The sequence below is a fragment of the Nerophis ophidion genome, linkage group LG22 (genome assembly GCF_033978795.1).
Source record: "Nerophis ophidion isolate RoL-2023_Sa linkage group LG22, RoL_Noph_v1.0, whole genome shotgun sequence".
Taxonomy (NCBI): Eukaryota; Metazoa; Chordata; class Actinopteri; order Syngnathiformes; family Syngnathidae; genus Nerophis; species Nerophis ophidion.
In genome coordinates this window covers 20,601,463-20,614,119 of record NC_084632.1, presented here as the reverse complement: position 1 = coordinate 20,614,119, position 12,657 = coordinate 20,601,463, and the positions used below count along the sequence as shown (strand labels likewise).

The following is a 12,657-nucleotide window of genomic DNA, read 5'->3' as shown; positions in this document are numbered from 1 at the left end:
TTCTGGGATTACCGCCACGACAGGCACCAACAACCTTGCGGCCACAGCTCCAATCAGCTGCCTCGACAATAGAGGTTCGGAACATGGTCCACTCGGACTCAATGTCCCGCACCTCCCTCGTGACATGTTCAAAGTTCTCCCGGAGGTGTGAATTGAAACTCTCTGACAGGAAACTCTGCCAGACGTTCCCAGCAGACCCTCACAATGCGCTTGGGCCTGCCAGGTCTGTCCGGCATCCTCCCCCACCATCGCAGCCAACTCACCACCAAGTGGTGATCGGTAGAAAGCTCCGCCCCTCTCTTCACCCGAGTGTCCAAAACATGAGGCCGCAAATCCGATGACACAACTACAAAGTCGATCATGGAACTGCGGCCTAGGGTGTCCTGTTGCCAAGTGCACATATGGACACCCTTATGTTTGAACATGGTGTTCGTTATGGACAATCCGTGACGAGCACAAAAGTCCAATAACAAAACACCACTCGGGTTTAGATCCGCGCGACCATTCTTCCCAATCACGCCTCTCCAGGTTTCACTGTCGTTGCCAACATGAGCGTTGAAGTCCCTCAGTAGGACAAGGGAATCGCCCGGGGTAGCACTTTTCAGTACTTCCTCGAGTGTTCCCAAAAAGGGTGGGTACTCTGAACTGCTGTTTGGTGCGTAAGCACAAACAACAGTCGGGACCCGTACCCCCACCCGAAGGCGGAGGGAAGCTACCCTCTCATCCACTGGGTTGAACTCCAACGTGCAAGCTTTGAGCCGGGGGGCAACGAGAATTGCCACCCCAGCCCGTCGCCTCTCACTGCCGGCAACGCCAGAGTGGAAGAGAGTCCAGTCCCTCTCGAGAGAACTGGTTCCAGAGCCCTTGCTGTGCGTCGAGGTGAGTCCGACTATATCCAGCCGAAACTTCTCTACCTCGCGCACTAGCTCAGGCTCCTTTCCCCCCAGTGAGGTGACATTCCACGTCCCAAGAGCTAGCTTCTGTAGCCGAGGATCGGACCGCCAAGTGCCCTGCCTTCGGCTGTCGCCCAGCTCACAATGCACCCGACCTCTATGGCCCCTCTTATGAGTGGTGAGCCCATTGGAGGGATGACCCACGTTGCCTCTTCGGGCTGTGCCCGGCCGGGCCCCATGGGAACTGGCCCAGCCACCAGGCGCTCGCCATCGTGCCCCAACTCCGGGCTTGGCTCCAGAGCGGGGCCCCGGTGACCCGCGTCCGAGCAAGGGAAATCTGAGTTCATTTTGTTGTAATTCCATAGAAGTCTTTGAGCTGCTCTTTGTCTGATCACTCACCTAGGACCTGTTTGTCCTGGGAGACCCTACCAGGGGGCATGAAAGCCCCCAGACAACATAGCTCCTAGGATCATTGGGACACGCAAACTCCTCTACCACGGTAAGGTAGCAGCTCAGAGAGGAGCTTTGAGGAAGCGGTGCCTGGGGAATCTGTGGTGGGCTCTCCTATTTCTGGGGCTGAGGTTGCTGAGGTAGTCAAAAAGCTCCTCGGCGGCAAGGCCCCGGGGGTGGATGAGATCCGCCCGGAATTCCTTAAGGCTCTGGATGCTGTGGGGCTGTTTTGGTTGACAAGACTCTGCAGCATCGCGTGGACATCGGGGGCGGTACCTCTGGATTGGCAGACCGGGGTGGTGGTCCCTCTCTTCAAGAAGGGGGACCGGAGGGTGTGTTCCAACTATCGTGGGATCACACTCCTCAGCCTTCCCGGTAAGGTTTATTCAGGTGTACTGGAGAGGAGGCTACGCCGGATAGTTGAACCTCGGATCCAGGAGGAACAGTGTGGTTTTCGTCCTGGTCGTGGAACTGTGGACCAGCTATTTACTCTCGGCAGGGTTCTTGAGGGTGCATGGGAGTTTGCCCAACCAGTCTACATGTGCTTTGTGGACTTGGAGAAGGCATTCGACCGTGTCCCTCGGGAAGTCCTGTGGGGAGTGCTCAGAGAGTATGGGGTACCGGACTGTCTTATTGTGGCGGTCCGCTCCCTGTATGATCAGTGTCAGAGCTTGGTCCGCATTGCTGGCAGTAAGTCGGACACGTTTCCAGTGAGGGTTCGACTCCGGCAAGGCTGTCCTTTGTCACCGATTCTGTTCATAACTTTTATGGACAGAATCTCTAGGCGCAGTCAAGGCGTTGAGGGGTTCCGGTTTGGTGGCCGCGGGATTAGGTCTCTGCTTTTTGCAGATGATGTGGTCCTGATGGCTTCATCTGGCCGGGATCTTCAGCTCTCACTGGATCGGTTCGCAGCCGAGTGTGAAGCGACCGGAATGAGAATCAGCACCTCCAAGTCCGAGTCCATGGTTCTCGCCCGGAAAAGGGTGGAGTCCCATCTCCGGGTTGGGGAGGAGACCCTGCCCCAAGTGGAGGAGTTCAAGTACCTAGGAGTCTTGTTCACGAGTGGGGGAAGAGTGGATCGTGAGATCGACAGGCGGATCGGTGCGGCGTCTTCAGTAATGCGAACGTTGTATCGATCCATTGTATGGAAGAAGGAGCTAAGCCGGAAGGCAAAGCTCTCAATTTACCGGTCGATCTACGTTCCCATCCTCACCTATGGTCATGAGCTTAGGGTCATGACCGAAAGGATAAGATCACGGGTACAAGCGGCCGAAATGAGTTTCCTCCGCCGGGTGGCGAGGCTCTCCCTTAGAGATAGGGTGAGAAGCTCTGCCATCCGGGAGGAACTCAAAGTAAAGCCGCTGCTTCTCCACATCGAGAGGAGCCAGATGAGGTGGCTCGGGCATCTGGTCAGGATGCCACCCGAACGCCTCCCTAGGGAGGTGTTTAGGGCACGTCCAGTCGGCAGGAGGCCACGGGGAAGACCAAGGACACGTTGGGAAGACTATGTCTCCCGGCTGGCCTGGGAACGCCTCGGGATCCCCCGGGAAGAGCTAGACGAAGTGGCTGGTGGTGAGAGGGAAGTCTGGGCTTCCCTGCTTAGGCTGCTGCCCCCGCGACCCGACCTCGGATAAGCGGAAGATGATGGATGGATGGATGGATTCTATCGTCAAGCAGTCATCATTAAAGAATTACATTTAATTGAAGAAAAGCAGTGAAGAATTGTACTGGAATAATTTGGTATTTTCAGCCAAAAAGTGAGGACATGTTTTATAAATTTTACACAACCACTTAGTCATAAGCTGCCTTTTGTCAAATACCGTACTTTTCCGATTATAAATTGCTCCGGAGTATAAGTCGCACCGGCCGAAAATGCATAATAAAGAAAGGAAAAAAAACATATATACGTCGCACTGGAGTATAAGTCGCATTTTTGGGGGAAATGTATTTGATAAAATCCAACACCAAAAATAGACATTTGAAAGGCAATTTAAAATAAATAAAGAATAGTGAAACAACAGGCTGAATAAGTGTACGTTATATGACGCATAACCAACTGAGCCTGTGCCTGGTATGTTAACGTAACATATTATGGTAAGAGTCACTCTAATAACTATAACATATAGAACATGCTATACGTTTAACAAACTATCTGTCACTCCTAATCGATAAATCCGATAAAATCTTCTTCCTCGATGTCGCTTCTAAACAACTCTGCCAACTCCAAAGGTATGCGCCGCTTCCTCTTGTTGTTTTCTGCTGCTTATTTCACTACGTCCAGTTTGTAATCTGCAATACGTAATTTCCTTTTCGGTCCAATTTTTGTTCAGCCCTTCTCAGTTTTTATAAATTACCGCCAACGATGAAATGATCTATTGTAATAGCTACGGCAGTAGCATATAGCAGTTAGCAGTTAGCGTTCCATGACCTACAATGCACTTCTACAATACACTTCTGCCATCACCCTCCCCCGCTGAATTCTTATTGGTTGACATGTATGTGACGATTGCTGACATTCTCTTAGTCTCTTTCACGAATGAGATAAATAATATTATTTTTGACATTGTGTAATCTGCAGTACATGATTTCCTTTTCGGGGCCATTTTTGTTCAGTCCTTTTCAGTTTTTATAAGTTACCACCAACGATGAAATGATCCATATATTAATAGCTACGGCAGTTGCATATAGCATATAGCAGTTAGCATTCCATGACCCACAATACACTTCTGCCATGACCCTCCCCCGCCGAATTCTTATTGGTTGGCGTGTATGTGACGTTTGCTGACGTGTATGTGACGATTGCTGAGATTTTCTTCGTCTCTTCCGCGAATTAGATCAATAATATTATTTGATATTTTATGGTAATGTGTTAATAATTTCACACATAAGTCGCTCTGGAGTATATGTCGCACCTCCGGCCAAACTATGATAAAAACTGTGACTTATAGTCCGAAGAATACAGTACTCTATGGTCTGTATCAACTCTGCATGAGGATTTCTTTTGCATTGCTGAATGAATTAAATGTACAACTGTGTTCACCAAGGATTTGTTAATAATTGTGTCTGCCTTTTGCTGCTGATTGCTGCTGATTGCTGCAGTTTTGCGAGTGACAGACACTGACTTTGAAGAGAACCACTTTATGGTGTAGCTGCCTAAAGAGATTGCTATCGAATTCCTGTTTGTTGTGATACCAGATCTTCTTGTGGTTGCTGGCATCATCGATTTGTGCTAGCATGATTGTCATAATGCATGTTGATGCTTCATTTGCTATCTTTATGTATGCCACCACTTTATAAAATAATGTATCCAGGATAGAACTTAGGGAATAGGCTATGACTCAGACAAATCACCCGTATTTACAATTCATTCCTTAGTGTGAGATGTGTTTTTCAAACTGTCTGTTTTGCTCAAAAAAATATCTATCTTATAGAGGGCATTGCAAAAAAAATATTTTCTGTTCAGAATCTCAAACTCTGAATCCTGCTGGTTTTCTTTTGCACGGTCTTCCTTTACTCTACACTTTGTATGTTATGTGTAGCGCTGACATGCTCTGCACTTATTTTTCCATCAGCATGGCTCATTTCTTGCACCAGTTGGCGTTTTATAGAGTAATTTTAAATTTAACATGCAATGTTTTCCACCTAACCAGTGTTTGTTACTATACGTTAGCAGAAAGTCTACTACAAGTACAAAAAAATTGAGAACTACATTTGAACCATGCACCACTTTTTATGTGGTTACTGAACTACTACAGTCCATGTAAAAGTACAATTTTAATATTAATGTGGTTTAAAAGCATATTATAGCGTATTATTTATATCAGCTCTGTCGCCTCATACTATGAATGTTTGATTAATTATATTTATTATGATAACAATATCAAATAAAAAAATATACATGTACAGTGGGGCAAAAAAGTATTTAGTCAGCCACCGATTGTGCAAGTTCTCCCACTTAAAATGATGACAGAGGTCTGTAATTTTCATCATAGGTACACTTTAACTGTGAGAGACAGAATGTGATTAAAAAAATCCAGAAATTCACATTATAGGAATTTTAAGGAATTTATTTCTAAATGATGGTGGAAAATAAGTATTTGGTCAACCATTCAAAGCTCTCACTGATGGAAGGAGGTTTTGGCTCAAAATCTCACGATACATGGCCCCATTCATTCTTTCCTTAACACGGACCAATCGTCCTGTCCCCTAAGCAGAAAAACAGCTCCAAAGCATGATGTTTCCACCTCCATGCTTAACAGTAGGTATGGTGTTCTTGGGATGCAACTCCGTATTGTTCTTCCTCCAAACACGACGAGATGAGTTTATACCAAAAAGTTTTACTTTTGTTTCATCTGACCACATGACATTCTCCCAATCATCTGCTGTATCATTCATGTATCCATTTTGGTATAAACTCAACTTGTCGTGTTTGGAGGAAGAAGAATACTGAGTTGCATCCCATGAACACCACACCTACTGTGAAGCATGGGGGTGGAAACATCATGCTTTGGAGCTGTTTTTCTGCTTAGGGGACAGGACGATTGGTCCGTGTTAAGGAAAGAATGAATGGGGCCATGTATCGTGAGATTTTTAGCCAAAACCTCCTTCCATCAATGAGAGCTTTGAATGGTGGACCAAATACTTATTTTCCATCATAATTTACAAATAAATTCTTTAAAATTCCTACAATGTGAATCCCTGGTGGCTGACTAAATACTTTTTTGCCCCACTGTATACAAATTCAACACATGTTTTATTTAAATAAATTACTTACAATAAAATAAAATATATATATATTTTCTTTCTCATTATAAAACAGTTGTACGCTCAAAATTACAGCAATAATGTATGCTGTGTCAGAAAGAGCGACGTGTTGGATTCAACACTGACGATGGGGAAGGAATGATAATGTGAGGATTCCACTACCAGCCTCCTATTGGCCAGCCATGACGACATTCTATCCCAGGGCCCCCTCCTCCCGCCATCATATTCTCCCCTCCACTCTCATCCTCCTCCCTCCATCTGTGCCAGCTCCCGCCCTCCCTTGCTTTACTGTCATCATCCACATCACTCTTCACTACCGGAACATAAGGTGTAGTGTTGGCTAACTGGATATAAAGGAGTGCATCTTTTTCTTTTTCTTTTTCACATCCTTCCATACCCTGGATGCGTACTTGAAACATCTCCCTGCAGTTATCCGTTCTGTGTCCACGCTGCGACTCAGAGCCTCTGCCTCCCTGTGTTTTAGTCATCTGCTGGATATTTATTTTTGCAACATGCTAGCTCAGATGGAACCGGACTGCAACGGCGCTAGCCATTAGCAGTTAGCATCACAAAATGAGCGTGATGGCGAGAGAAGCAGCGGTCTGCAAACTGTGTGTTTTCTTTCTCCCTTTTTCCCTTTTTTGCCTCGCCCGAGCTGCTCACCAGAACAATTGCTCCTGATGGCTCAAGCCTACTGCGTGCATCCATTTAGTCTCTCAAAGTGACTTTCCATCTGAAGAATCTGCTGCTGCTGCTAATGGAAAAGCATCGGACTGTTTTCTGGACCTGTTTACATGTTTTCTACCTCCTCTCGAACGTTTTATTGTCCTACAGTGCTGCTTAGAATGTGTGCTGTAGACAAACTGGTGCCATACTGCCACAAAAAGTGATCTCAATCCAGTTTCTCCTGTGTCTGAACAGGGGTTCTAATGATAGAATTAGTGCCGTCAATTATAATCAACTAGGTGTGCCATTCAAGCTTCAGTCATGCTTACTTACGAGGATTTTTGTCCATTTTGAAGTCTAGTGACAAAGGGAAAAAAAGAACAAGGCGGAGTTCCTATCCATATTGCCCGAGCAGCATTCCACGTGTTGAGCAGCTTTGTTGCCTAGCAACAACGTACTGGATTGCAACTGTTAGGAGAGTTTGGTGCAGCAAGTTAAGAGTGGCTTTCAAAGTCAGTCCGGCAGGTGGAAGACAGCGTTATGCAACCCACAGCATTCATTCCAAATGATTTGACTTTGGTGCAACTGATGGTCATTTCTGGGCTGTGACGATGGTTGTAAGATGAAGACTCAGTCTTAGCATTGCAAGCGTTTGATGCCGGGCTGTGCTTGTGGATGTTGTCAAGCCACCCTCTGGCCTTGTAGCGCAGTGTCTTCGCCCACCACAACTCCATCAGTCAGACTCCTCCGGGATAACATCTGTGTCCTCTAAACCAGGCGAACTCATTGGAACCTTTCGGACGTCATGCTGGAGTCAGACGCCACCCTAGCCCCAAAGCGGGACGTCCCCTCTCCCTTGCTTTCTCCTGCCTCGCTGCTGTCTCCTCCACCCTCCCCTTTGCCCTCTCCTCCTCCGCCTCTCCCGGCCCTGACACCATCTCTGCAACTTCCAGCAGTACGAAGGGCAGTGGAGGATGGAGAGGGAACACCAGAAGAAGAGGCCCAAAGCAGTCAGGCCTCAGAAGACTCCTTCTGCAAAGTGATGGGTCTCCTTGGCATGGGACATCGACTCTTTGTCCCCAAGCTACTGGCGGTGAGAGTTGGGCCTGGGAATCTTTAATTTTAATGGAGTTTACAGAGGGATGGCTTTGGAATGCATCCCAATCGGCTTCTTTCTTTTCCACTGCATACCATATTTGTGTATGTATAACGTGACCCAAAGTCATTTTTCTTGACTCTGGTAAATGTGTGACCTCAGCCTTTCATTGTCTTCTTATACAGTTCCGTAAGCCAATTATGAAAAGGGTTGGTCCATTGACCTACAGTAATCTTTAACAACTTCTCATGTCATCAAATCCTTACCCCACTCGATGGTGGTATTGATGTTTCATTTAGCACATTGCTTCACATATCACCCATGATCTTAAAGTTTCATCCTAATGGACCAATATTACGGATATCAATGTTGTTGAAAGATGATGTGCCGTGTTTTCCAAAGGTATACAGCTATAATGTTGAATGGTTTGTTCAGTTTTTTCCCAACCAGTGCAGCATTGCTCATGTGTTAAATTTAGCAAGTTTAAGGGCTGTCTCACAATAGTCTCACTCCCAATTCCAGGGATTTTAGTTTTTTGGATGTAATGTGCAATTAATTAAAATAAGGAATACTGATGAGGAGACCTCTGGTGAATCAGAGTGCTCACATTGGGAAAAAATTGTTTATCAGATGTTTTGGTTTATTTTTAGTTCATACATTTGTACAGGACAGTTATTACAAAGCTATTGGGGCAGGGAAAAATTACATATAAAACTTGAAAAGCTACAGCACTCAAAGTTATTCAACCCTCTCAAATTTGTTTATAAACTCACAGTAGACAGCAATAAATCAACACAAGAAAAACGATCTTATATTCAACACATTTAATGTTACAGTCACTGCTGTATTTTCAAACCCTGTACAACCTCATAGCACCCAAAACTGGCATTACATGTGTTACTTATGTGATATTGTTCAATTAGGGTGAGCTGTCTGAAATATGGCAAGGGGGTTTTCACTAGTTTTTTTTTTTTTTTTTTTTTTTTTTTTTTACAAAATTGCATTGTGTTTTTGATTGCAAATAGAACATCAATATAAAGTATACACACTTTCTCTTTAAAGCCATTTAGGCCCCATTGCCTCCCATTATAACTGTTATTTTTACCAAATTGTGTTGAATGTGAGTGTGAATGTTGCCTGTCCATCTGTGTTGGCCCTGCGATGAGGGTGTATACCGCCTTCCGCCCGAATGCAGCTAAGATAGGCTCCAGCGACCCCGAATATGGATGGATGTATTCCTGGTATTTTGCTATGCTTTTTCCATGAAAACTAATTGAATCTCATTCTTGCCAATGAAAAAATATATATATATATTGATTTGGTGTAATTTCCCCCCTTAACCAAGAGATGGCGACAGAAAACCATGAGCAACATGAGTGAGTTAGATAAATAGATAGATAGATAGATAGATAGTACTTTATTAATTCCTTCAGGAGAGTTCCTCATTTCTTTAAATTGCCATTTAAGCGCTGACATGCAATACAAATGATTTTGGGGAGTTATATATAAAATATATATAACACGGCAGGTAGATATAAAAGACAAGTGTAAACTCAACCAAGTCCTGCCTGCTTTTGCTCTGAATAGGCACTGTAAAAATTAAATGTTTTCTGTACTTTTGTACGGTTTCAAAATCAATTGACCTAGTCAAGGTTGTAACACTCTGCAATTTACTTTTTGTTATAAAAAAAAGCCATAAAAAATTACATAAATAGTAATAATAAATTATTTACATTAATAGATCTGAAGATGTAAGATATTTCAGGCATTAAAAGTAAAAAAAAAAAAGATTTATTGCTGACCAATGACACTTATGAGTGGATTCCTTTTGGATCCTTGGTAAGTGTACAGTCAATTTTAAGGGTTAAAACAAATTGGCCATCTATTGAAAGTTAAATGTACATTTCATAAATAAATGCACTTGACCACAGGAGTTGAATGATTTTGGGTGCAGCGATAGGTCGTAACAAACCTGAATTACATTTTATATAATAGTTCCCTGTCCTTCCCCTTGACCCCTTATATCTCCCTTCAGACGTCCAAAGAGGATCTCTTGCAAGCGGACTTTGAAGGGGCTCTCAAATTCTTCAGAGTTCAGCTCCCCAAGCGCTACAGAGCTGCGGAGAATGCCCGAAGGCTGATGGAACAGGCCTGCAACATAAAGGTTTGAAATCTCTAAGTCTTTGCACTCACTGTTCTTCCTAGGCATGTATTGATTTCAACCCAGACAATGTTTAACTATTAATAAAGGAGAGGAGGGTTGCACATAATATTGGTATAGGTGCGTTCTGAACAGTTGACCATTTCATCAAAAACCTTTTGCAAACACTTGGTTGAGTTTTCATATTAACTAACAATTGGTCATTTTAGAGTACAAAAGAAGCATTATGTCGTTTTGACTTTTATTTGTCTTTTTTGAATATTCTGCCGTGTCATTGATCTGATTCCAATTTTATCTGATAAAATGTGGCTTTCATGGATGGTGGTTACAATTTTCGTACAGGCTGTTGATTGAAATTCCTTTACATGCCAGCACACAAGCATGTTATCATCCTCCTGTTGACTTTAATGAGGCTGCTGGCATTTAGGGAATTTACCGAGGTCACCAGAGACCCAAACTAGTACAGAATGTATCTAATGTGTGTATGTGTGTGTGTATTCGTGTATGTGTGTGTTAAGAGTGATAAAGGAAGGAAATAGTTGGCAGAAAAAGATGGAATTGATAACTACCTCCACCCTTTTTCCTGTCTCTTCTTAGTGACTCCAGTGTTCTCCTTGATCCTACAGTCGGTTTGATATTTTACATTTAAGGCATTTTTCTAGATGTTCCTTAGAAGCTTGTTGTTGTGCTTCTCTCAGTGCGGGACATTCTGCACTGTGTCAAGTTTATCTCTGGTGCTTTTAGTAGCATTTTGATTCTCTTATGCGATATTGAGCAATAAGAAGTATCGTGGTTGGCTTCAACACTGCATTTCATTACACAAGTATTAATAAATGCAGAAAAAAAAAGCACTATACTACTTCATACAGTACTTGTAGTTTATTCCTCTGTACTGCATGTATTGTGTACACACCTTTAAGCCTTCCTTTTTATCTATTTGGTTTGACAGTTTCCTGCAGTCATTATAGCACTGATGCACACATTAAACCTTCTGATGAATATGTTTGCCTGCGTGTTCGGCAACATTAATAGATTGCATGTAATGTTATTGAGCATTTTGTAAGGAAATATATCATATCTGTAAAGATATCATTAGCATATCAAACACATCGTTGTAGTTTGCACTCCTCAAAGTGCATTCTCTGAAATATCTGTCCTCTTAAAAGATCTTTTTTTAACAGTTTACTTTTAGACAGTTGACCCTTCCACTTTTAAAATACAATATTCCTTGTGGGCGAGCTCATATGGACCAAGTTGTTCAGAATGAGAGGCTGAGGAAAAAGGATACAAATGAGAAAAAATGTTTCTCTATCAAAAAAATCCATGCTCGCAAATTAAATGCAATGTTGTAGTTTCTTTGGCATGGTATATAGGGAATTTAATTGACAAATAGACTATCTACATTATTTCCAAACAAAACTAAGCTACAGCATTTTCTGGGTTATTGAAGAAATATATATATTGACATTTACATGCCCTCCAAAAGTATTGGAACAGTGAGTCCAATTTGTTTATTTTTGTTGTAGGCTGAAAACATTTGGGTTTGACATTAAAAGATGAATATGGGATAAGATATCAACATTTCAGCTTTTATTTCCTGGTATTTACATCTGGATCTGATACACAACTTAGAAGACAGCACCTTTTGTTTGAACCTACCCATTTTTCATGAGAGCTCAGTTTCACATTGGGTAGGATAGGTTTTGCCTGTGCAGAGTGCATTTAGAGGTGGAACCAACATGAAAAGCAGAGAGCTGTCTATGGGTGAAAAAGAAGCAATTGTGCATCTGAGAGAAGATGGACAATCAATCAGAGCCATTGTACAAACATTGGCCATAGCCAGTACAACCATTTGGAATGTTCTGAAGAAGAAAGAATCCACTGGTGCACTAAGCAACAGATGTCGAACAGGTAGACCAAGGAAAACATCAGGTGTTGATGACAGAAACATTGTGAGAGTCATAAAGAAAGACCCTTAAAAAATGGTTAGTGACAACAGCAACAACCTCCAGAGGGCAGGAGTGAAGGTATCACAATCTACTGTTGGCAGAAGACTTCATGAACAGAAGTACAGAGGCTACACCAGAAGATGCAAACCACTCATTAGCAAGAAGAATAGGAAAGCCAGGCTGGAATTTGCAAAAAAGATCAGCGATAAGTCTCAAAAATTCTGGGAACAAGTTTTATGGACTGATGAGACAAAGATGAACTTCTTCCAAAGTGATGGAAAGGTAAACATTTGGAGAAGGAAAAGCTCCTGATCCCAAACATAGCTCATCTGTGACACCTAATGTCATGGCTTGGGCTTGCATGGCTTCTTCTGGAACGTCATCTTCATTGATGATGTAAAACATGATGGCTGCAGTAAAATGAACTCAGAAGTCTACAAAAACATTTTGTCTGCTAATTTAAAGAAAGATGCTGATTGGGAGACCCTTCAACATGCAGCAAGATAACGAGCTAAAACAAGAAAGTAGTTGATCAGGGGAAAGAAGTGGAAGGTTTTAGATGAGCCAAGTCAGTCTTAAGACTTAAACCCAATAGAGCATGCATTTTACCGGCTGAATAAAGGGAGTAACCCCCAAAACAAACAACAACTGAAAGAGGCTGCGGTGAAAGCCTGGAAA

At 43.2% G+C, this 12,657-nt stretch overlaps 1 protein-coding gene across 2 annotated transcripts in view; it reads left to right on the top strand.

The window, feature by feature from the left end:
• rabgap1l (RAB GTPase activating protein 1-like) overlaps positions 1-12,657 on the top strand; it is a 258,076-nt gene that overhangs the window by 201,756 nt on the left and 43,663 nt on the right. The window contains exons 1-2 of one of the 2 annotated variants that reach the window (XM_061883478.1): positions 6,425-7,866; positions 9,905-10,033. In XM_061883478.1, the coding sequence (XP_061739462.1) occupies positions 7,579-7,866; positions 9,905-10,033 (417 nt within the window). In that variant the 5' untranslated portion in view covers positions 6,425-7,578. Of the gene's footprint in view, positions 1-6,424; positions 7,867-9,904; positions 10,034-12,657 lie in introns of those variants that run through there. The other variant, XM_061883477.1, reaches the window with a different exon arrangement.